General features: G+C 56.0%; 1 protein-coding gene across 3 annotated transcripts; it reads right to left on the bottom strand.

The window, feature by feature from the left end:
* Nucleotides 1-10905: 10905 nt before the first annotated feature.
* On the bottom strand, nt 10906-23998 carry SPINDOC (spindlin interactor and repressor of chromatin binding). Of its 3 annotated transcripts, XR_005837151.1 has the most exons (7): nt 23814-23997; nt 20062-20391; nt 19805-19954; nt 19536-19673; nt 19168-19368; nt 17425-17642; nt 13095-13210 (listed from the first exon to the last, which is right to left on the bottom strand). XR_005837151.1 is itself a non-coding variant. In XM_040639282.1 (6 exons), the coding sequence occupies exons 1-6, from the start codon at nt 23938-23940 to the stop codon at nt 13078-13080; spliced, it is 1041 nt and encodes a 346-aa protein (XP_040495216.1). In that variant the 5' UTR covers nt 23941-23998; the 3' UTR covers nt 10906-13077. The 3 variants fall into 3 exon arrangements, 2 of the variants coding, with proteins under 2 accessions (XP_040495216.1, XP_040495215.1); XM_040639282.1 differs by lacking the exon at nt 17425-17642 and having other exon boundaries at nt 10906-13172; nt 23814-23998; XM_040639281.1 differs by lacking the exon at nt 17425-17642 and having other exon boundaries at nt 10906-13210; nt 23814-23996.
* Nucleotides 23999-24825: the final 827 nt, after the last annotated feature.

Here is a 24825-nt window from a genome sequence, read left to right as displayed (position 1 = left end):
GCGGGGAGGCCGGGCAGCCGCTCACGCCAGCCCGGGGATGCGCCGCTCGGGCTAGGCCGCGCCGGCTCCGAGCGGCTCCGGACCGCACCCCCCCGACCCCCGGCTGGGCTGTGCCGCCTTTCGGCCGGGCCGCGCCGCTCCGCCTACTCTCTGCCGCCGCAGCCGGCCGCCTGCCTCGCTCCTCCCCTGCCCTCAGCGGCACTGCTCCGCGCCCGGCACACAGGCAGCCGCCGCCGGACCTGCTGCTCCCAACATGGCCGCCACCACCGCCGGCCCTCGGCTTTTTCCGCCGGCAGCAGCCGGAAACATCCGAAGCGACGAGGAACGGGAGGGGGGCGCGCCTCCTCCTCTCGGCCGCGGACTACGGGTGAATTCCGGAAACACCCGAAGAAGGTAACCCCCGGGGACGCGCGCACCGCCTAGATTCCGAAGCCCAAGCTTCGGCTCTGTTTACGGAAATCCACGAAGCCACTCGGGAGACTCCAGACACGCCCATAGGCCTTTCCCCGCCCACTTCAAACTGGCTCGCTGCGGTTTCCGGAAACACCCGAAGTGGCTCCGCGTGCAGTGAGCCGGCCACGCCCCCGTCCCTCCCCTGCAGCTCACGGCGGTCGTCGGCCATTTCCGGCAACACCCGAGGCCGGGCGAGCCCCGAGTTGTTCCCTCGGGTAGTTCTCAGAGTCTGACTCCTCGTTTCTTTCCGTCAGTTTCCGGGTATTTTCAAACCCTGAACAGGGAGCGCGGATCACCTGCGCACGTTATTATTTGTCTAAATAGAAAATAAGGCTGTTAGCCGTCCCAACGATCGGCATCCTTTGGTTCTAAAGCAACTTCCCCGCCTGCGTGTCTGCTCATCAGTCAGCTCTTAAAATCCATCTCGTTTATCATCCTATCAACATGTGTGTCACTTGTCAAATGCAGCGTTAGTGTATGACCTGTCTACTTAGCATTCTTCACCTGCCATCGTCTATCTGGGCTTCCATTTATCCGTACACCCCACGTCTAGTCTGCAGTGTTCCCTAAGGTCCGGGGCAGGCACCAGGTCAGTGTCCTTGGCTCCCGGCTGTGGGAGGCTTTCGGGTCCCCCCAGCCCTGCATTCCAGCCCCAGCTCGGTGGAATGAAAATGCGATGTGATCTTGGAAAGATTACATAACATCTCTGAGTTTAGGCTCCTTGACGTCCTTATATTAAGAGAATTCATGCCTTTGTTCCAGTGATGACATTCTAAATAACATCTCTGAATTCCACTTACCTCTTTTTTTAAATTGTTCAAAATAGCACAAAACGACATTGCACTATGGTAATATTGAGTCACGCCGGTTACCTTTTAAAATACCCCTGTAAGGTAAGGCAGGGGGAGACATTCTCACCTTAATTCATTTTTCATTTATCCCTTCTAAGAGAAGAAAATTCACAGAAAAGAGAAACTGGTTGAAAATGAGGATTTCTCAGGATGACACAAAGAATGGGCACCCGGACAAGTTCCCTTCCTTTCTGGGCTTCAGTTTCATCGATAAGATGAGATCCCTCTCATCTTTTGAGAGCCCCAACTCCAACAGGAAATTCACTCTTCACTTCCCCCTAGACTGTTTCACCAGGGAGAGGCAGTAGGCTGGTTTCATTCCTCAGGCTCTAAGCTGCCCCCACCCATGGTACCCTAGACATGTGGGAACTTGCCCCACCCCCACCCCAGGGCTCAACAGCAGCTTAAGGTGGGCAGAAGCCAGAGTCCCCACAGGAGCCCGAGACCAGGCTCAAGCAGCAAGTTCCCAAAGGTACAGGAGCATAGAGGCCCCAGGAATTGTGGGGGAAAGTGCAGGAGGGACCTCTGACACTTGACTTTCAACTCCCATCTTGAGCAGAGCCCTTGGCCAAGTCACCCAGAGAAATAGGCAGCTGGACAGATGCAATGAGGGAGGGTATGGAGTACTTCCTAAGGCTACCAGTGCCACCTACAGTACTCCGGGGCACCTCCCCATGGCCCATTCTGGCTCCAGTCAGGCTCCCAGTCATTGAGGAAGAAGTTGATGAAGGAGCACACAAGGAGGTGAGAGGAAAAGAGAGGAAGAGGTGAGGACAGGGGATAGTCCATTCCCCCCACCCCAAATTCATCCAGAAAATCCATGAGAATGATCTGCCCTCTGGTGGCCAAAGGGAGACACACCATTGATTCCTGTGCCCCGCACGGCTCCCAGGCTTGGGTCTGGAAAAGAGGGGAAGGGGTTGGAGGAGCAAAGGAAGGTGCCCTCGGGGTCTTTCCTGGCCATGTTCTTGTCTGAGCAAACTCTACCTCCTCCATGCTTCTAACTCGCTCCAGCTCTCACCCTGCCCTCCGTCCTTTAGCACCCACCCCCAGCTCACCTGTCCCCTCCTCTTCCTCACAAGGCCGTCTAACTGGTCTCCCTGCCTAGACTCTCTCCGACCTAATCCCACCAGATGTGCCAGAATAGTCCGCCTAAAGTCCAGCTCCAATTACATTTCTGCGCTGCTAGAAAATCTCTTACCAGCTCCCGTGTAGGATAGGCAGAGCTGGCTTCCTGGGCCCGGGACCCATACAGTCACACAGAGCCCTACTCTTAGAAGGGCCTTGAGCTTGATTTAATACTCTGCTGTTACCCTTTTGAAATTTTTACCAAGGGGGCCCTGCATTTTCATTTTGCATCAGGCCCCACAAATTTGGGGGCCGGTCCTGGTGGTAAGAAAAATGTTAGCCTGCATTCAAAGCATTGCACAGTCTAGCCTCAACTTACCTTGCTAATATCCTCTCTAGCTTGGTATCATTGGTTGACACCTCCCCCAATTCCTGCCACCAAGCTCCCTCACCTGCGCCACCCTCGGCTTCCAGATGAACTTCAAGTTTCTGTTCAAATGTCACTTTCTTAAATCCCCTAACCTACCTAGTTCTCCTCAGAGATTAATTATTGCCACACAGTTACCCCTCTTCAATCTGCAAACTCGTCCATTCATAAATCTCTATGGAGCCCCTACTATGTGTAAGACATTGTTCTAGTTTCCTCAACTATGTCAGTGAACAAAATAGAAAAAGATCTCTGTGCTTAAGGAGCTTATATCTCAATCAGAGGAAGACAGACACCAAAATCACAGTAAGGATTAAGGGCCATGGGAAATAAAGGCAGTCAGCTAAAGACGATCAGAATTGCAGGGGTGAGTGGGAGGAATATGAGTTGCAGTACTAAGGTCCTCAGAGTTGGCCTCACCTAGAAGTTAACAGTTGAAGTGAGCTCTGTGGATATCTAGGGTAAGAGGTTTCTAGGCAGAGGGGACGGTCAGTGCAAAGGCCCTGAAGCAGGAGAACAAAAAGGCCACTGGGACTGGAGCAGAGAGGGGGTGAGTAGTAGAAGAGGGCAGAAAGGCATCCTGAGGCCAGGCCTGGTGGACCACTGCTCTGGCTTTCCCTCAGAATGGATGGGGAGCCACGGCAGTGACATGATCAGACCGGCTGCTGAGTTGAGAAGAGGGTAAAGGGGCAGGGCAGGAGCAGAAGCCTGGAGACCAAGAAGGAGACTTTTAGGATAATTCGAGGGTGAGGTAACAGCAGCTTGGAGAGGAGAAGCAGTAGCGGAAGTAGTGAGAAGTGGTTGGCTTTAGGATATATTTGGAAGATAGGGCTGACAGGATTTCTTGATGGATTGGCTTAGGGGTTGTGTGAGAGAGAATTTAAGGGTACCTCCAAGCTTTCTAACCTGAATAAACCAAAACAAACACAAAAAAGCCATCTACCACAGGCCTCAGACCAGGTAGAAACCAATCAACAGGACCAGGGTTCCAGAGCAGTCATGAGGCCCCCTGGAATCAGGGAAGGCAGGGTTGTGGGATTCCCAGCCCCAGCAGGCACAAAGGGGTTAGAGTAGCTCTCCCACCATGGGCAGGCAGTGAGGAAAGAAGTCAAAGGGAGGTAGGGGTGCTCAAATGGTACTACTCGCACCCCTACGAAACAATGCAACTCTTCAACTTTCTCCTCCCAAGCAGGGGGGCCAGAGAGCATGCTCATTCCAGGCAGGCCACTCTCCAGGGTGGGAGGCAAGGTCCAGAATTACTCTCTGATCAAGAGTCAGATGTTTGGGGTGAGGGAAGACCCGCACGTGCGCCCTCTGACTCGCCACAGACCCTCCCATCTCGCAGAGCTTTATTCTATTTTACTTGGTGTCTCTGAATTTCCATCATGCACTTTATCACCATTGCCAGACACCATACTGAAGTCAGGCCATTTCAGAGATGTTGGAGTGTGAAAAAAATGTGCATTGAAGCACTCACGGACTAGAATGTTCATTATCAGCGCCCCGGCCCAACCACCTCCAGGGCTGGCGCTACCATTCACATCCCCCGTCTTGGTTTTGCTAACAGGCCCTGAGAGCTGTGTACCGTGTGGACGCTATCGCAGTTACGATGAGCAGACGGCTCCGTGATTTCCCCCAGCCGACTAAGAAGGAAGTCAAAGTGCAGAGAAGCTCGGTTCCTTGATGCGGGAGTGGGACTAGGGGGTCACGCTCAGGCTTCCTCACCCATGAGAGGCGAATGGGGTAGCCAGTGAACACACACGTCCTGCCACAGAGGTGCTCCTTTTTTTTTTTTTTTAAAGATTTTATTTATTTATTTGACAGAGAGACAGCCAGCGAGAGAGGGAACACAGGCAGGGGGAGTGGGAGAGGGAGAAGCAGGCTCCCAGCAGAGGAGCCCGATGTGGGGCTCGATCCCAGAATCCCAGGATCAAGCCCTGAGCCGAAGGCAGATGCTTAACGACTGAACCACCCAGGTGCCCCCACCGAGGTGCTCCTTAGTAGCTATGTGATCTTAGGCAAGCCTCTGAACCTCTACCTTCATTTTCCCATCTCTTAAATAGGGAGAATAAAAGTACCTACTTCATAAGGTTGATTGGTGAGGATATGAGTTAATATATGAAACATGCTTAGACAGAGTCCGGTGGAGGGCCAGCCCTTCGTGTGGGCTGCTGTGATTATAAGGCATATTCTAGCCAGCGTCCCTGAGTCTCCTTTCAATTCTCTCTGCTATAACCTCCCTACTTCCCTGGAGAACAATACTGAACTGGAAGTAAGAGAGCCCATTCTGGTCGCAGCTCTGTCACTAATGGATCACGTGAGCCATTAGGTAACTCGCTTCCCCCTTTGGGGTCTCAGGCTCCTTGTCTGTACGAGGAAGGGGAGCTAGACTCGCTGCTCTCTATGGGGTCATCTATAATGGTATTGTCTGAGTGTCTATGTTCCCCCTGGGATTCCTATGCTGCAATCCTAACCCCCAAGGTGATGGTGATGGCCTTGGGAGGTGATGAGGTCGTGAGGGCCCTGCATGACCTACTGGGCAGAGTGGGATTAGTACCTTCATAAAAGGGGCCCCACAGGCCTCTCCAGTCCCTTCCACCACGTGAACCAGGAAGCAGGCTCTGAATCTGTCAGCGCTTTGATCTCGGACTTGCAGCTTTCAGAACTGTAATAGTGTATAAGCCACGAGTCTATGGTATTGTTACGGCAGCTCAAGGTCTAAGACAGTCTCTGAAACCCAAACCGAGCAACCCTATCCCTCTCTCCCTTCCTCAGCCATGGCCTGGGACCACCTCGCCTGGGATGGAGGGGACGGTGTCCCTGCCGGCCTCGCTCACGTGTGCTCCCAGTGCAGTAGGATGACCAGTGCGTACCACCCTGGGGGAGGGTTGGGTGGGGAAGGGGCATCATCGGGCAGAGAAGCCACCTTCAGAGTCTGTTCTCCTGGGAGCAGGTGCCCTTTGGAGCAACCCATGCTCCCACAGTGGGTCACTGTCCCCGGGCAGGGTTCTGCTGCCACTGTCACTGGAAAAGCTGGGCAGCCACATTGGCCGAGGTCCTGGGAGAAGCCCAGTCGAAAGCGGAAGTGGGCAGTTTTTAATGGGGCTGAGAGGGAGCATGGGAACTGGAGGGAGTAGCATGGAAGGCTGCTTAGAGGAGGTGATGCGGAGTCTGACCCCAAGGAGAGGTGAGCGCTGCAAGGAAGAACTGGCAGAAATTGGAGCAGCCTGCGGTGGCATGAAGAAGACATGCCCTCAAGGAGTTCCCGTCGCAGGAGGATGTCGGGGGGGCCTTGGACCCGCCGACTTGGAGCTGGTAGAGGAAGTTGGTACCAGCTGGTGTCCAGGGCTCTCACTGGCTTCCTGGCAGAGATGGGGGGCAGGCTGGGCCAGACTCCCCAGTGTGCCAAGGTGATGTCCCCACGTACCCACGGGAGTATAGTCACACCTGGAGCCATCAGGCAGGGTGTCTGCAGATGAAGTTCCCACTTTCCTCCCCTGCTGCCCTCCCTGGGAAGAAGAGCCCAAGCCCCAAGGACAGCAGGGACATGGTGTGGTTCCTGGGAGTAATTCTTGGTGTCTCCTGCAGGGCCTGGATGTAGCAGGCTGTCTGTGACTCCCTCGGGAATGAAAGCCACACAGCTTTGGCTCACCTTGTCCCCGCTGCCCGGAATTCCCTTTCTCCATTTAACTGCATGACTCCCTGCTTAAATGTCCCCTCCCAAGGAAGCGCTCTGCAGCCCCCACCTCAAAACCACATGCCTCCACGGATGAACATGCCAAATCGTGTCATAGGGGTGCAATCAGCCAAATCCCGAATGGAGGAAATTCTGTTCACAGAACAAGACACCATGGTTCTCAAACAAGAAAAGAGAAAATAAACAAGGGGGGAAAAGGAAAGAAAGTCTGTCACAGGTTGAAATGCAACGTGTGGCCCTTACTTAGCTCCTGATTCAAACAGATCAGCTGTGAAGAGACTAATGGAAGATTCTGGAGATTGCTTGCACACCACTGTGAGTGTACTTGCTACCCATACCCTTGCAGATGGTTCAGATAGCAAATTTTATGGCAGGTGTATTTTCACCGCAATTAGAAAATTAAAAACAAAAAGATACTGATGGACCAATTGGGCAATATGAACACTGACTGGATATTAGATGACATTAAGGGATTATTAATTTTTTTCATATATTTTATTTATTCATTTGAGAGAGAGAGTGCAACTGAGGGGAGGGGCAGAGGGAGAGGGAGAGTCTCTAGCAGACAGGCTGCTGAGCAGGGAGCCTGACTGACTCGGGGCTCAATCCCAGGACCCTGAGATCATGACCTGAGCCGAAATCAAGAGTCTGGATGCTCGACCAACTGGACCACCCAGGTGCCCCATTTTTTTTTTTTTTTTAAGTAGGGCCCATGCCCAGCTTTGGGCTTGAACTCATGACCCATGTTCTACCTACTGAGTCAGTCAGGTGCTTTAAGGGATTATTAATTTTTATCTTTTTAATTTATTTTAATTAATTTATTTTTTAACTTTTTATTTATTTATTTGCCAGAGAGAGAGAGCATGAGAGTACCAGCAGGGGGAGCGGCAGGCTCCCCGCTGAGCAAGGAGCCCAACATGGGACTCAATCCCAGAATCTGGTATCACGACCTGAGCAGAAGGCAGACGCTTAACTGACTGAGCCACCCAGGTGTCCCGGGATTATTAATTTTTTTTTTAAAGATTTTATTTATTTGACAGAGATAGAGACAGCCAGTGAGAGAGGGAACACAAGCAGGGGGAGTGGGAGAGGAAGAAGCAGGCTCCCAGCAGAAGAGGAGCCTGATGTGGGGCTCGATCCCATAACACCGGGATCACGCCCTGAGCCAAAGGCAGACACTTAACCGCTGTGCCACCCAGGCGCCCCTCAGGATTATTAATTTTTAAAGTGTGATATTGATGCGTTTCACTGAAGACTGTCTCTTGTAGATACAAGCAAACGTATTTACAGATGAAATGACACCCTGTCTGGGATTTGCTTTAAACACTTTTTTTTTAAAGATTTTATTTATTTATGTGACAGAGAGACAGCCAGCGAGAGAGGGAACACAGCAGAGGAATGGGAGAGGAAGAAGCAGGCTCCCAGCAGAGGAGCCTGATGTGGGACTCGATCCCGGAACTCCGGGATCACACCCTGAGCCGAAGGCAGATGCTTAACGACTGAGCCACCCAGGCGCCCCTGGGATTTGCTTTAAAACAATCCAGAAGGGAGGCGTCTGGGTGGCTTGGTTGGTTGAGTGTCTGACTCTTGAGCTCAGCTCAGGTCTTGATCTCAGGGTTATGAGTTCAAGCCTCAAGTTGGGCTCCATGCTGGGTGTGAAGCCTACTTAATTTTTTTTTTTTTTTTAATTAAAACATTAGGGGCGCCTGTGTGGCTCAGTTGGTTAAGCAACTGCCTTTGGCTCAGGTCCTGATCCCAGGATCGAGCCCCACATCTGGCTCCTTGCTTGGTGGGGAGCCTGCTTCTCCCTCTCCCTGTTACTCTGCCTGCTTGTGCTCTCTGTCAAATAAATAAATAAAAATCTAAAAAAAAAAAAAAAAAAACCTTACTAAAAAAATAGGAGCCCGATGCAGAACTAGATCCCAGGACCTTGGGATCATGACCCAGGCCGAAGGCAAACGCTTAACGGACTGAGCCACCCAGGCGCCCCTTCTCTTCTTTTGGGTGTGTTTGAAAATGTCTATGATCAAAAAAGAAATCAAGAAGAAAAAGAAGAAAAAATCGTGCCCCTCCATCATGCCCTGTCTTCCTTCCAGGCCCTCATCCTGGCTGGACGTACTGAGAACCTCGTTTGCCGCCCATCTCACCCGGAATGGCTCTTGGTTCTCTTGTCCACATCGGTGTCCCGAGTGCCCGGAACGGCGAGTGCGAGCCTCTCCCGCAGCACACAGCTTGAGCCTCAGCTTTGAACCACCAGACACGTGCAGTTATCTCGACCCCAGTTGTGACTTTAGAGGGCTGTGAGTGTGTCTCAGAGGCAAACGGCTCAGCCAGGAAGATGTGGGTGCCATGGGCAAGTGGACTTGCTCTAGGTCAGGGAGGGGTGGAAGGGAAAGGGCAGGTTCTGGGATAGGAGAGGCTCCCCCTGCCCTGCCCCCTAGAGCCCCCCAAGCTCACGTGGACACTGTTGTACGCGTCCCTGCTTTTGTAGCTCCCAGATACCAAGCCCAGCCTGTCTCAGGGTCAGAGGTCACTGAGTGAGGCCAGGACCAGCAAGCAGGGCCCACCCAAGGGGCCAGGAGGCATTTTCTGGAAAAGGGACAGGGGAGGAGCAGGACTCCTTCCATCTCAAAGCCCTCAGCTTGGTTCCCAGACACTGCCACCTGGGACGGGTGAGATGAGCACCGTTCTGCATCTGGTGTGAGCCCTTCTGTTGGCACTGCCAGGTGCCAGGTATGACCCCAGCAGGTGCTAGGACCTGGGGGGGCAGTCTGGAAATCGGCATGGTGAGGGCACTGGGCACCGCCCTCTGAGTAGACCACAGGAGGTGCTGAGTGGGTTGTCACCATGAATGACCTTCCCCTCCTCCCGACTCCATTCCTGCCTCACACCCTGAACCCACTGCAGGTCCCCAGGCTCTCAAGGGAAGATGTATCAGTCCTCCTGGAGCCGAAACAGGTCATGTGGCACGGGAGACAAGAGCTCGGGGGTCAGACAGATCCAGCTCAGCCTGGCTCGGCTCCTTCTCCAGCCCCGTCTGTGCTCCGCAGTCCTAGCACGGTGCCTGGCCCCGGGGGCCCTCCGTCACGTTTGTGGGATCGGAGCCCTGCAGGGTAGTCGCCCCAGCCCCTGCTCCCGTGCTGCTCCTGCTTCCTCGGGCCACCCAGACGTGGGGTCTGAGGGGACCAGAGGCACTGATGGTGCTGGTGGGGAGACCACAAGTCCTGCGCAGCTTCCTCCTGTGAAGACTGGTGCACTCTCCGGGGGGAATGAGGCCGTTCCCTCTAGAGGGGAGAGGGACTGCCTGGATTTGGTGTAAAGGCTCTGGGCCCAGGCACCTGGCTCCAGGAAGGCTGGAAGAAAGACACACCTTACCTGTAGCCCCCTCCCTGCCTGGGCTGCCCCGGGGAGGTCAGCTGGTGCCTCCTTCCCCAGAGAGCCGGTGGGGTCTGCGGTCCTGTCACAGGTGCTCTCCCCCTCCAGCTCCCCATCCTTCAACCACACCTCGGGGGTGTGAGGACTCCACAGTCTCTGGTGAGCCGCACAGCGACCCCGCTGTGTGCGGGAGGGGCGGGGCGGGGCAACGACCAGATTTTCTGCAGAGGAACCGGAGGTCGGACTGCAGAAGCGGCAGAGCCGGGACCAGACCAGCGATGCAGCTGGGGAGCCACACAGGGCCCAGCCGGTGTCTTCCCTTCCCAACCGCACCCTTACACACACCAGTCTCTCTTCGAGGAGGGAAGGGGCTGCTTCTTCCCCTGTCTTTGACCAGCTTGAACTATGCAGCTATTGCTGGTATGTAGAAAGATCTCCCCATCCTGGATCCTGAGGAGGGCAGCTGGGAACAGCAGGAGGTGGCCCGTTTCAGAGAGCAAAGGGGACTAGAGGCAAGGGTATCAGGAGCTGGGGGCAGTGGCACCTTCTCCCCCCACCCTCCCCTTCACTCAGCGTCGTGATTGGGCCTCAGCATCACAGCTGGAGAAAGTTGCCACCACCAGCCCTGGGTCGCTGATAGCGTGGGAGGTTTCCTTGGTGTTTGGGCAAACGGCTGCGGCAGCACCTGGTCTGGGGTTGGGGGAGATGAGGGGGAGGGCACACATACCCCCCAGAGCACTGAGTCATGGATGTTCAGAAACTTCTGCACTTGGGGCGGAGTCATGCCCTTGGCTCCTCTCCCCACCTCTCCCTGGAAGCGCAGAGGTGCGCTCTGGGAGCTCCCAGCCACACACACTCACATAGTCCCTAAGGTCCTGGCCGAGGCTGGGCAGACCGGGATGTGGGCATGAAGTCATGGGACAATCCTGCCACCCACAGCCACTGTGACCGCCAACCCTGTGCGGGGAGGCGCACACACTCTGGGGACCACCTTGCGCTGGGAGAATGTCGCATAGGAAGACACACCAAGAGGGCACTTTACAAACATTTATTGAGCACCTACGATGTGCCCCAAGCAGGGCCCTAGGAAAACGAGGTCAATGCAGCCTAGTCCTTGCCCGAAAGGAGCTCACAGTCTAGTGGGCCGGCCACCAATCACATCAACAGCAGCAAAGGCGCATTGAACTTCACGACTTTACAGCGAGCTTTAGACGTTTTCTCACTTGTAAACACCCAGCGACACAGCCACATTGATTTAAAAGCACACTGGCATAAATGTAAACACAAGTCACACGATTGGAAGGACGGAAAGAAATCGCCTGCAATGATTCACATTCGTGTTTCAAAGCCCGATTCACAGCCTTATTTATTCCTTCCTGTTACGGGGGATGGAAGTTTTATCGATTTGCAGAAACGGGTGGAGACGCAGGGGAGTTCTGTGGCCCACCTGTCACACACCAGGGAAGTCACCCTAGACACAAGGTCTACTGCCTTTTCTCCACAATGTGCCACACCCATGTCTTCTAATTCCCCCCTGACAAGGGCCCCACATCCTTGCACTCCTTCCCCCAAGCTTGTCAGACAGGGAGACGGGACCACATCCCAGGAAGCCACCATGCGGAGATCGCCCACACCTGGCCCACACCAGCTCAAGAGAAGCACACAGCACGGTGTCTGCTCATACCCAGATCCTTCCTGAGTTAAAGACGAGCTTTCTGGTTAGTCTCAAAACCTGGTTGTATCAGTGTTGTAGGCAAACTCCCCCTCTGGAGGCCTCCCCCTCCCCCGTCCCCAGATGCCCAGGAATTATGAGGAGCAGCGAAGCAGTCCCAGAGCTGGGGCTGGATTGTCCCGGTGCTCCCCGTGCCTCTGGACTCTACATGCGACAGTAGTGTTTGGGGTCTGACAGGGAGCTCCCCGTACCCCCTCTTCAGTGCCTCTCTCACCAGTGGGAGAGAAACGAAATCCCACATAGATTTGGCCTGCGACATTTGTTTAGGAGGACAAGGGATCTGGTGAAAAACCCAAAGTGGGCCATCTCTCGGATCAGGGAACGGGAAAACCGGGCAAAAGAGGGAGTTTCCTGAAGCCAAGGAGAGAGTGGGTTGGAGTAAGGTGCCACATGCCTGCCTCCTCATCCTGGGGCAGGGGAGGACAGGCAGACCTCCTCCCCGCAGGCTGGCCACAACCACTTCACTTCAGAAAGGTCAGCGACTAGGGGGTAAGCGCCCCATCCCCCCACCATGGCCTCTCTTGGATACAGGCTTACCAAGACAGGCAGAAGGCACACAATGTTAAAGAAAAGGTGTTTCTGACCCCATTTCAAGGGCACTGGGAAGGGGCGAGGTGTCCCTCTGTGACTGGCACTGAGTCAGCCCCAGTCCTCCAGCCAATGAAGCCCTGCCCTGGCCCTGCTCTGCCCTCCCTCCCAGGACCATCTTTCGGCCCTCCTGCCCCTCAGGGTCGCTCCAGGAGCCTGGATATCCTGCGAGCAAATCCCTTCCCCCAATGATGGCCCAGACGGAACTCTCTTAATAAAAAAAAATAATTTATTGTCAACAAAGGAGATATATACAACAGGAAAACAGGTGAAAAGGAGGAAGTGAGTGAACAAAGCCCCCAGGTGGGCTGTTTGGGCCTCCTGCAGGGATGGAGCGGGAAGAGGTAATGGAGGCCTCCTGGTTTAGGAGCCTGAACGGGTGGGGGAGGAGAGGCGTCCCCCGAGGTAGTGGGACTCAGTTCAAACCCCATCGTGACCACCTCTTGTGTAAGGCACTGTGCCAAGGGAGAATGGTGGGGGGCTAAGAGGGGGAAAGGAGGGGGGACAGAGAGGTCTGGGTCAGCGAAAGGATTGGGGTAGGTGTTCTCCACAGGCCCAATGCCCTACCACGCGACAGCCCTGAGGCCAGCCTTGCCCATCTCAGGGCCTGGCCTTGTGCCTTGCCAGGGGTAGACACCTTCCAGGGCCCCCAAGCAGCAGTGAGTGCTGCCCCCTTTCCTCTCCTCCATCCTGCCTTGGCACCTGGTTTTACTCTCTCCATCAGGCGGCCGAGCTGGGCAGCTCTGAGTGATAAGCCAAAGGGGGACCCTGCCTCCTCCCTCCCTCCCTCCCTCGGAAAGCGAGAAACTACACACCACTCCCTGCCTCTGGCTGCCCCCCCACAGTGGTGCTGGAGTCTGACAGAACCGCAGGCCAGTTGGGGGTGTCACCTGCTCCCACACTCTTGGTGCCCTGGGGGTGCTTGGACCAGTCTTGCAGGAGGCTGACTGCCGGGGGCTCCTCCATCCGTACGCGGATAACCTGGAGATCCAGTGTCCCGCGAAGCCCCGGAGGGGGAGCTGGGCAGGGGTGGGGGCAGAGAGCAGAAGTCAGGGCCCTCGGGACCCCCACCGAGGATGTCCCCCAAAGGCCTCTGCAAACCGCACCTCCACTCCCAGGCCTTCACTCCCACGGTCCAGGGCCTGGTATGATGGGAGAGCCCAAGGGACAGGGGAAGCTCCACTCTTGGTTCATCAGAGGACCACGACCAACCAGGAAATGAGGTCACGGCCCCTTAGGCATAAGTCAGACCCACCCCATGGGCTTCCTCCCCCGTGTTTGGGTACACAGACGCTCAGTGCCATCTACTTCCCTTGGCTCTTCCCTTCGGCTCACTCTGCTTCACATAAAACTGACTGGAGGCCCTAGCCCGAGGGCTCCCGCCCTGTGTGGGTATAGGTGGTGGGAGTGGGGAACACCTGCCAAGCGAGGAGGACACAGCTCAGCCCACCCAGGGGCTCACAGACGCACACGGAGGCTAAGGTGGGAGCCCCGCATGGCCAGTCCTGGGTGAGCTTCCCCGCTCTGCTCTGTGGGCCTCACCGGGCTCTTCCCCTCCTGTCACGACCTACCCCATGGCGATCAGATGTCCCCACCTCAGCAGTGGGGAGCAGCTGCTCAGAACAGGCAAAACCGGGCCCCAGGAGAGGGGAGAGCAGACTCCCCGTGGCTTTCACGCGGCCACAAAAATGTCCCCTGCTACATGGGCACGCACAAAAGTACTTTACGTTGAAAAACAAAACCGAACACTGCACCTCTCAGGACGTCTGTTTCGAGAAGGATCCGTTTGCGGCCTTTTGCCTACACTGTCTTTAGAGACGCGACCTAATAGGTGGCCGGGAACCCAGGCACCGTCTTGCCGGACGTTTGCTGAGGTTCGAAACCACGTACTAGCGGCCATCGTCAATTCTGCTCTGTATCTGCATTAGCTGGTCTGCGTCGGACAAACTCTAAGCTCCGGGAGGGCAGGCGGGATCCCGAGCTCAACAGTAAGTTAGTGGGCACCCAGGCTGTGCCCGGCACTGCTCCTGCTGCCAGGGGTCCAGCAGCGCACGGAGCAGACCACGGGGCCTCCTGGAAGCTCCCGATCCAGTGGCAGAAGCCGAAAGGATGAACAAGCGCAAGATGCGATGTGTTACGTATGGACGGAAACAAAGTGAAATAAGAAAACACACCAGGGAAGGGGACAGGATAGCATGGAGAGCCTCATGGAGCAGGTCTGTGAGCAAAGATGTACAGAAAGTGAGAGTCTGCTATGCGGGTGGCTGGGGAACAGCACTCCGGGCAGAAGGAAGGGCAAAAGCAGATGCTCGGGGGTGTCTGCCTGCGGTTGTAGGAACAGCAGCCCCGTGCCTGTGCAGAGCGGGCAGGCTGGGCTAGGAGAGTCAGGATCCTGGGGTGAGCATCCCTGGTCACCATGAGGACTCTTTTTATCTGGAGTGCGAAAGGAACAGCAGGGACAGCATCCAACTTGGTTTACACTGGGGACCCTGGCTACCGGAGGAGAGGAGACCAGAGTGGGCAAAGACCAGAAGCCGGGAGGCCAGGGAGATGGCTGTTCAGGAACGAGGCAAGAGATGGCTTGGACCGGAGTAGCCGCAGTGGAGGGGGTGGCAGGATGGTGAATTCTGATCCGATTTTGGAGGTGGGGCTAACACGATTTGTCGAAGGCTTGATGTGGAGTCTGGGAAACGGGAAGAGGATGACTGAGGGTTTAGCCCAGCAAAGTGCAGAATGGAAAAGGGGAGAGGAGGCTGGGGAGGAGGAGAGTGGCTGAGAGTGGGGGTTCTGTTTGGATAAGCCAGTTCGACAATCTTATGGACAACCCCAGACATGTCACATGGGCATCTGGAAGAGAGGCTGGAACCAGGGGGAGCTGGGTGGGAGCTGGGGGCACATGAACTTGGACTGGATCCCTCCGGGAATGAGAAAGGCCCTGCCCCGGGACTGAGGCATCCAGTCCCTCACTTAACCACTCACTCACCGAACACATAAGCAGCACCTGGACCCTATGCCAGGCGCTGGGGAGATCACAGGAAATGAAACAGACACACATCCTGACCTGAAGCAGCGCACATTCGAGAAAAGAGGAGAGATAACCGTCAGATCTGACTTAGGGAGCCATGTGTGAAAGAACAGGGCCGAGAAACAGAGCAGCCAGTGAAGCTGGAAGGAGACCCGGCCAGTGGCCTGGGGAGCCCAAGATGGACAGGGTCTCCAGAAAGGAGTGAGCGCCGGTGTCACAGTTACAGTCACGTCAGGGAACAGCAGGCACTGAGAACTGACCGCTGGATTTTCATTTTGGGCAAGTCAATGGTGACCTTGCCAAAAAAGTAATTTTAGCACGAGATGGGAGGATGAGAATAGGACTCCCAGAGAGAGGAGGGCCAATTAGTGTAGAAAGTGCTCCCCAGCCTCCCTGAAAAGGTCTGGGGACAAATGGGACAGTGGCTAGGGCGGGATGAGGTCAAGAAAGGAGAAATCACAGCTCTGCATAGGCTGCCTGGTAAGATCTAGAGGAGAGGGAAACATGGACGGTGGACAAAGAGGAGAGGACAGAGAGGAGAGTGGCTGGCAGGGTAGGGGATGGGCTCTAGCGAGGGGTCCGGGGGGCCAGGCTTTGCCAGCAGCAGAGAGAAGGCAGAGAATGTGGCTTGGATGCTGGAGAGGGGTGGGCACAGGTGGAAACACATGGAGGCTGCCGCTTACTAGGTGAGGGGCCCTGAGAGAGGTGTGTGTGGGGGGGGGGGCCTGAGTCCTTTTCTTGGGGCGGGGGTGGGGAGCCCTCCGAGGCTGTGTCTTCTCCGAAATGGAAATCATAATACTGTGGATGGTGGCTGTGGGGATTTAAGGGGACAGATGACACGCTAAGATGTTGAAAGAGTTCAGCACGTGGTAAGAGCTCACTGACTTTGGGACTGTTCAAAGCAATGGAATTATGTACCAATTCTTGCTGGTGGCATGGAGGGCAGAGGAGAGGGTGGGTGTAGAAGGGAGCATCAGGACAGTGTGGCCTGACGTGCGATGCCCTTCCAGAAAGCAGGCATGATCAGAGCCCCAGGGTCATCCAAGAGCAGGCCAGGAGGACTACCAGTCCGGGGCCAAGCTGAGCCCCTTTTGCACTCCAAACCTAGGGCTGGCCCCCCTCCCTCCCGGGAAGCCCAAGCCCCTCTGCTTCCCCAGCCCCATTCCTCCCTTCCTCTACATCTGGGCATGTGTGTGTGTACACACACACACACCTTCTCCAGAGGGTGGGCCCGAGTCCTTTTCTCTTGTTTCTCATTAAGGCTTGTTTCTGATCGGCGACTCTGAAAATGTCACCACACGTGACAAGCGAAGGCAGCCGCTATCCACCCTTCTTTTTCTGTGCCAGGCACGGTACTGGGCGCTGAGGACGTAGCAGTGAACAAAACAAAGACCCTGTCCCTGTGAAGCTCACACAAGCTCACACTCATGAGCACATGCACGTGCATACACATACACACACATCTTGTTTCCTGGTCCAGCCTGGAGACATACTGAGCCTGGCAGACGTATCCTAAGAGCGGCTGTCTAGGTCTTACTCAGATTAAACAGTAGCCAAGACCAAGAGGCTCTTTTTCTCACGATTTGTGAGTGGGGTCCTCAAGGCTCACCTTCTCTCCTGGCTTGGATGCCTCCCCACCCTCATCCTGCAAGGCCCTTGGAAAGTTCCAGAAAGTTTTCTCTGCTTTACACTCCTATCCATCAGCTCAGCTGACCTTACCACAGTGACCTTTTCCAATTTCTAAATCCTTGACTTTAGAACTTTTTTAAAGTGATAGAATCTTTACTCAAAATCTTCCAGGAACTTCAATATGTAAAACAGCTCCATGTGAGGACAGTCTGGTTGAAGCCTCAGGGTTTGGAGAAATCTCTGGGATCCCCGAGACAGTCTGTGACCACCACTCCAGAGCCTTTGCTCTGCACAGAACTATAGTGGCTGCGTCACTGCCTCCGACCTGTACCCCCAAACAGACAGTAAGTTTCTTGGGGACAAAGAAACTCTGTCCTCACTCATGTCATCTTCCAGAGTGCTTCCCTCGGGGCTGAACCACTGGGGGTTCTGGCCACCTCCAACCTCCCTAGATCCTGCCACCTGCTGAGAAAAACCCTCTCACGTCCATCAGATTGGTGAACCCCAAGGCCTCAGAGACTTTGCCCACGTACCCCAAAGGAACCTGAGATCTCAGGGACTCCCTTCTCAGCTACTCACCACTCCAGAAAGGTGGAATTTGGGCACAGGGTATCCGAGGACTCAAAATGAAGGCTCCCTTTCGAGAATGAAACCAGAAGACCCACTAAACAGTGGAAGCGGTCAGCCATTTAGAGCAGTGATCCACCAAAGAGAACGAGGACGCTCGGGCAACGCTCAAGTCCAAGCAGAGCGCACAGTCTCGGGGAGGCAGGACTGGCATGTGGCTCAAGCTGAAACTTGAGACAGTTAAAACCGTGATCTACGTGAAGGGCTGACGCCTGCCTCAAGATGAGAAAAAGCGGAGCCCATTTCGGTAAAATAAAATTAAGCGAAAGTACGTGTGTGTGCATACACGCACACGCACCGACCTTCGTCTAAGGTCTCAAGGGTACAAACTGAACTATTAACAGTGCTCACCGCTGCTGAGTGGGGGGGGGGCACGACAAGGGGCACATTTGCTTTTTTCTTTCTGCAAGTCCACCTCCTTTTTGAGAGCCCTGCTCTGGGGAGCCCCTGGTACCTCCCGGGCTATCTTCCCTGGGCTCTAACTCCGAATGCACATTTCAGACAGGCCGGGACAAGGCGCTGTGTGTCACTCGGTCACTCCTTCAAGAGCCATTTCCCGAGCCCGAGATGCCTGGCATGGAGAGATGAAGGGGAACCAGACTCAGCCTCTGCCCTCCCAGAATGCACTCTGGTCTAACCTGAATCCTGCCACTGCTTGGCTACGTGACTGTGTTGCCAAGGACGTCCACACACTCATCCCCGGGATCTGTGACTACGGTATATTACACGGCAAGGAAAAATTAAGGCTACAGATGAAATTAATGTTGCTGATTCATCAGCTGACTTCAAACTAAAGACATTGTCCTGGATGATCTGGGTGGGCTCCATGTAATACCAAGGGTCCCGGTGGGGAAGAGGGAGGCAGAAGAGTCAGGCCAAAGATGGCATCCTCAGAAGGACTCTCCTGGCGGCTGCTGGCTTTGGAGATGGAAGGAGACCAAAAGCCAAGGAATGCACGCAGCTTCTAAGAAGCTGGCAGGACAAGAAAATGGACACCCCTCACCCCTGCCACCGGAGCCTCCAGAAAGGAACGTGAGCCTGCCAACACCCAGATTTTAGCTCAGAGAGGCCCATTCCAGACCTCTGACCTCTGGAACTGAAAAGTAATAAAGCATGTTCCTGGAAGCCACTAACGTTTGTTATAGGAGCCACAGGAAACGAATAAAGGGAAGGAGGAACCAGCTCTGAGACTCAGCCTTCCCACTTCCTTCTCCCCTGCGGAAAACAGACTTTTCTAAGGGCCAGATGAATCACGTATAGAAGTTTCTGGAAATTGGTTAAACATGATACAAACACAAGCGCTTACTGCTATCATTAGACAAAAGTCACTGAATTGCTTTCTCCACGGGTCTGTTCTCCTGTTACAGTCCCACTCGGGCCTTTGCTCCAACAGGGCGAGCTGGGCACCTCAGGTTCCAGGTGGGATCAGCCTGAAGTGTGGTGCTGGCTGTCTGGCTTTGGGGAGCACTGGCCTAGCCCAACCTAAGACCAATTCCAGGACACTCCCCAGGAGCTAGCAGAGCACCTCAGCGTTCTGGCCGGTCCCTGTCATTCAGGTCTGTCCTCGGCCCCCTCTCTCAGGGGACCCGAGGAGCTAACCACCCTTGGCTCTGCTACAGAGTAGCCTCGAGGAGGCCAGACCCCAGGGACGCAGCCTGCCTGACCCTCCCTTGTCGTCCCCTCTCAGGAGCTCACCTGGAGAGGGGCTTTCCGGCTGGGGAAGGCCTCCTTCTGCAGCTCTCCCCTCTTTGGGTGAGTCCTTGCTGTCTGAGGCCCTGAGCTGGGTGTGGGAGAAGAGCTGGAGGACGAAGCCCGGGGGGAAGCTGCCGTCAGTGAAGTGTCGGACCTCAGCGGGAGCGGCAAAAGTCTCCATGGGTGAGTCGGGTGACAGGGGGTCTGGAAGGAAGGACAGGATGGAACTGTGAGTCTGGGAGGCTGAGCTGTCTATCATCACTGAAGCCAGAATTCAAAGGCCTGGACCACCCCCCCTCCCCGGTTTGGCTTTCCCCCTGGGGCACTGTGGCCAGAGCCATGCCCACAGCCGCACTGGGCCTCCCTCTCACCTGGGTCAGGGTCTGGGTCCAGGTCCAAGTTTTTGGTCATGGGTCTGCCTCTTTTCTTTCTGACCGGCTCTTCCCCAGGGGGCTCCTTCCATCTCTGACCACGGGGCTTCCTATTTCCTGGCTCTGAGACAGGGGCAGCTGCAGAATGAGAAGGCCCCAGACCTTTAAAAGGGGGTCACGCCTGAGCCGCGCAGCCCCTCTCCACACAGAACACAGGGTGCGTGCTCCCCTCTCCCCAGCTCAGCCTCAAAGGCTTCCTGAAGACTGACCAGGAAGCTCGAGGGGGCGGAGTCCCCTGGGCCGGCTCCTTTTTGGGAGAGCTGGGTTGTCCTCAGAGTCGAGGAGAACAACGATCTCTGCTGGCATTTTGGCAGGATCTGGGTCGGAGTCCGGGTCAGCTTCGACATCCTGGCCTGAGTCTGAAGAGGGCAAACACCCAGTGAGCTCCAAATGCTCCGAGAGGCTGACTTCTCCCTCCACCCTCCACTCCTGCCCCACCCCCTGCCATCCCCACCATTCCAACTACCCGAGGTGGGTGAAGAAGGCTGCTCAGCTCTGACGTCTTGCAGAAGGGCCACGCCCTCACTCCAGGCCTCCAGGATGTTGCTCTTCTCTGAAGGGCTCAGGTCCAGGGTGTGAGGGTGCTGTTCCAGGATGTGCATGCGTGCCGTGTCCGCGGAGGGGGACCGGATTTCGGCCCCACATACCATGCACAGCGCCCGCCCGCTGCCTCCTGGGCTGTTTCCCACCAGGAACTCCTGCTCCCAAGACACCTGCTCCTTGGGCTCCTCACAGCCATCGCCGCCCGCCTCCAGCAGGTTGGGCCGAGGCGGTGGGGTCTTCTCCTGCTGGGCCACTACAGGGGAAGAGGGACAGGAGGGTGTCAGCAGTAAAGGCACCCACGGCCCAGAATATGTACAACATGGGCCCCCCAACTTGGTGGAGTGCTGCAGGGTGGAGGGAGGAACATTCCCACCCAAAGTCTTTCTCTCCCTTCCCCAGCAGCCCACAAGATGCTAACTGTATGAAACACAACCTGTGTGCCTGGCCATTCCGCTATCTCCCGGCATATCTCCTCTCAACCTGGGCTCGGACCACAGGTCCACGTGCTTTTCCAATAGGCTGTGTTCCTGCGGGTCTTCAGCCTTGGCACGTCCGTCCAGACCACCCTGATCCGTCCGACATTCCTATACTTCCTTCAGGGCTCTGCTCACATCGTCACTCCTGGGAAGCCTTCCTGACCTCCCACCCCTGGTGGGGGAAGTATATCCACATCTGACTTCCAGGCCACACTGCGTACTCTCTTGAGAACAAGAATGGTACCTCTGATCATCTGTTGTCCCCACAGGGCCTGGCACGCAGGAGATGCTCAGTGGGCCTTCAGTCAGCCAGTGATGGGCATGCCTGTTTCTCTACCCGGCAAGGCCCCTTCAGCAGGCCACCTCGCCCTGTCACAATCCCTTCCCCATCTCCCAGAGCGTTTGCAGGTGTGATCTTGGGCCCACGGGTCTGCCTGGCATCTGCTGTGCGCACACGGACCACAAGCTCTGGCAGGACAGGAACTCTTCCCAGCTCGACAAAGAAGGCAGGCTTGGACCCACGTTAGCCTGGCAGCTCAGCGCTTCTGCGGAGTCTCTATGATCTCCCATGGCCGCACCTCTCTCCCACCTGAGAAGATGGGATGAAGTAAAATAGGGGAGGCCCTAACACCTAGGGACAGTATGGGGAGGTGGCATTTGAAATGGGTCTGAGAACAGGCCAGGACTCAGAAGATCCAGGTGCACGGCTGGGCTGTACCTATTTCCCACGTGACTGGGCACAGAAACCTTGACCTCTTGGTTGCCGTAGGGCTTTCTTTCCCACCATTCCTCCAAAGCAGCTCGCCAAGGTCACCAATGCTACACCCAGCGGTCAGTTCTTAAACTTCGTCATTTGACTCATCGCTTCTTCCACCTTGATTTTTGTCGCTCGTCTTCTAGGCACCACCTCCCATTGGTTCGTCTCTTACTTCCCTAGGACTCTCTTGGGGTCACGTGTGCTGGTTCCTCTCATCTCTTCTCATGGCTCTCTCACTTCTTCTAGGGTGTAGTTGAAGAACCATCTTCTTACAACGGCCTTCTCTGTCCCCTGCGGAAAGCTGGGCACCCCATCCCCCTTCCCCCCTCATGTCCTCCTTAGCCATACCGCCACTGGGCCTAACATGGTGTTACTGGTGCACGTGTCTCCCCACTGCACGGCAGGCTGCGGGACAGCATGACTTCTGACCGTCCACACCTGCACCCCCAGCATCAAGTACAGCGCCTGGCAGGTAGCGGCATTCAGAAATCTCTGATGAGGGACTGACGCCATCTCCAACCTGCAGTCGCCGGAGAGAGCCCCGCAGCTCCATTCTTGGACCCCTTCTGTCTCCCTCCTTCCTCTGATGGTCTCCTCCCATGGCCTGCCTGCTGATGACTCCCGTATTTGTACCTCCAGCCAGACTCTCCTGTGGCATCTAAACGCACGTGTCTGATGCCTATCTGGCCATACCACTTGAATGTGTCACAAGCATCTCAAACTCGCCCTGTTCAAACCTTAACTCCCTAACTCCACACGCCTGCATCCCGGCCCTCTTGTTTTTGTACGTGGGAGGCCCTCCTCCCAGGCGCTCAGGCCCAAGACCTTGAATTTATCCTTTCCCCTCTTACACCAAATCTTTCAAAAAGCTTCTGCTTCAAGACATTTATACTTGCTATTCTCTCTGCCTAAAATGCTTTCCCTTGCATTACCCACACGGTTCATTCCCTCATGTCCTTTGGGTCTGTGCTCAAAATTCACATTACAGAAGCCTTTCCTGACCACTTGATATTCTAAGTATGACACTCCCACCCTCTTTTCTCCTCCCTTTGCTCTGGTGTTCTCTGAGCCACCTATCTGCACCTGACACCCTATGCGTTTAATTATATTTATGTTTGGTCATTCATATATACATGTGTATATATATATATATGTGTGTATATATATATATATATATATATATATATATATATATTCCAGAAGAGATGTTTCATCTTTGTTTACAGCTGTTTGCACGCCCAGCCTAAAAATGCCTGGTTTACAGTAGGAGCCTCATTAAGACCTGTTGAATGAATTAACTTCTCAGGACTTCCATTTCCTCATCCCCAACAGTGGGGAATAGGGTCTCTCTTGCAGGGTTGTTGAGAGGATTAACTGAGACAGCCTGGCATCCAGCACTCAGTAAATACAAGCACAAGTAGGGAAATGAACCTCTGCTGGATGCAAAGCTCTGAGGAGAGTAGCAGCCTTTATTTCCCTGACTTGTTTTATATCCCTCCAGATTCCAGAAAGGAGAGGCAGTGCAGGGAGACAGCGTGTGGGGCTGAGGTTAAACACATGGCCATGCTCTCAACCTGTTTGGGGTACAATCCCCCCATGGGAAGAGGTATTTGAGAATAAAAAGACATTTGCATTTCCATGAAATTTTTTGGGGGGTGCATTTTCATGAGTATTAAGTTTTCCACTGAAATGGCCCTTTGTTTTCCAATGGTCTGCAAGATCCTGCAGACTAAAGAAACTGGTAAAGGGGGAGGGGAAATCAAGTGTTCCCAGATTGTTCCTCGAATCCTTTCCCAAAGCCAGTCTCCTTTCTGCGTGGCAGAAGGTACCCCTAGCAAGCATTTCTCTTCCGAAACGGAGTATGCCGTATGCCATCCCATTCACCCCTGTAGCGCAAGAATCTGACACCTGTGGCTCACGCAAGCGGAAGGCCGGGGATGCAAGGGGAGTTGGGGGACAGGAAAGCTTTCTGCGTAGAGGACCCTGAAAAATCCTCCTTTCGGCGGGCGGCATCCTCGGATCTCTCCGGACACCAGGCTGCCGCGCCCAGCCTCGGGCCTGGAGGCCTTGCTGCCCCTCGGCCTAAAACACAGCCTGGCCCCTGCGTCTGCCTGTGCCTCCGCGGGGCGGGAGACCGCGGCCGCCGGTGCGGGGCCGGGAGAGGGGGCGCTCGGGCACCGGAAGATCCGGAGCGCGCGGGGTGTGGATCGAAGGCTCCAGACCCCGGACGGGGGCGGGGGAGAGGGAATTCGGGGAGGCCCCAGATTCCAAACCCTGGAGGGGGCGGAGCGAGAGCGCGCCCGGGCCCCAGGCCGGAGGGGGAGGGGGCGCCCAGGTCCCAGGCCGGAGGGGGAGGGGGCGCTGGAGCCCCTGACTGAGGAGGGGGAGGGGGCGCCTGGGCCCGGACCGTGACGCGGAAGTGGGGTCCCCTTCCATCCTCACCTCTGAGCATCGGCTCGGGCCGCGGAATCACGGCCACCACCATGGCCTCCTCCTCGTCCTCCCCTTCCTCGCATTTCAGCGTCACCTCGAAGCAGTCGAGCGCGGCGCCCTCGGCCTTCAGGGCCATGGTGCGGCCGGTGGGGGGGGGGATCGCGGTGACCGGACGCCGGAGGCCGGGAGCGCAGCCAGGGGCCGCCTCCCGCCCCGCGCAGCCCCCTCCCCGCCGCCCGCCGCTCACCGCCTGGCCTGCGACGGGCGCGTCCGGGCCTCCCCGAGACCGAGTGCGTCGGGACCCCGGGCGGGGAGGGCTCAATCCGGGGCCCCAGGCCCCCGCCGCTCCCTTTTATGGAGGCTCATTGTCGGCGCCCGCCGGGCCGGCCCGCCGCGGGCCCGCCCCCGACCCCGCGCGGCCAATCGCGCGTGGCCCCGCCCCGGGCACGCGGCTCCGTTAGCCTCCCGGGGACCCGCAGGGCGGCGGGGAGGGCCGCGGGCTCCCGGCCGGCCTCCAGCGCGGAGGCGGGCATTGCCGGCCGGCGGAGAGGCCCCCAGACCCCGCGGGCGGGGGGCGTCCTCCCTCGGGCTGCCGATCGGGCCCGATTGCGGGCGTCGAGAGCGCTACCAGGTGTCCTGGGGTGTTGCTGGGGGTCGCTTTTGCCTTTCCCGAACGAGCCCTCCTCCACCAGGAGATGCCCCAGGCGGGAAAAAATCGGTGGGGCAGCGAGAAGGGACTTGCCGTGGAAAGGGGGGAGACGGAGTTCCTTTTGATGTTTGCCGGCGCTGTGACCTTGGGCACGTTATCTGTTTCCTTAGAAGACCTCATCCTTTCTCAGAAAACATTGTGGAGCCTTCTGGACAAGGGGATGCGAAGACGGAAGAGCCAAGTGGAGCGTGGGAACACGCAAACCACCCCCGATGGTTTTGATTTCCATTTTTTAAAACGTGAGTCTAGAGATTTTGAACCTCCCCAAGGGCACACAGATTCTTGAGAGCCCCAAGACCAGAGTCCAGTTGC

The sequence above is a fragment of the Ursus maritimus genome, unplaced genomic scaffold (assembly GCF_017311325.1).
Source record: "Ursus maritimus isolate PB19 unplaced genomic scaffold, ASM1731132v1 scaffold_23, whole genome shotgun sequence".
In the NCBI taxonomy this organism is placed as follows: Eukaryota; Metazoa; Chordata; class Mammalia; order Carnivora; family Ursidae; genus Ursus; species Ursus maritimus.
The sequence above is the reverse complement of the archived record's forward strand: the minus strand, read 5'-3'. Positions and strand labels throughout refer to the sequence as shown.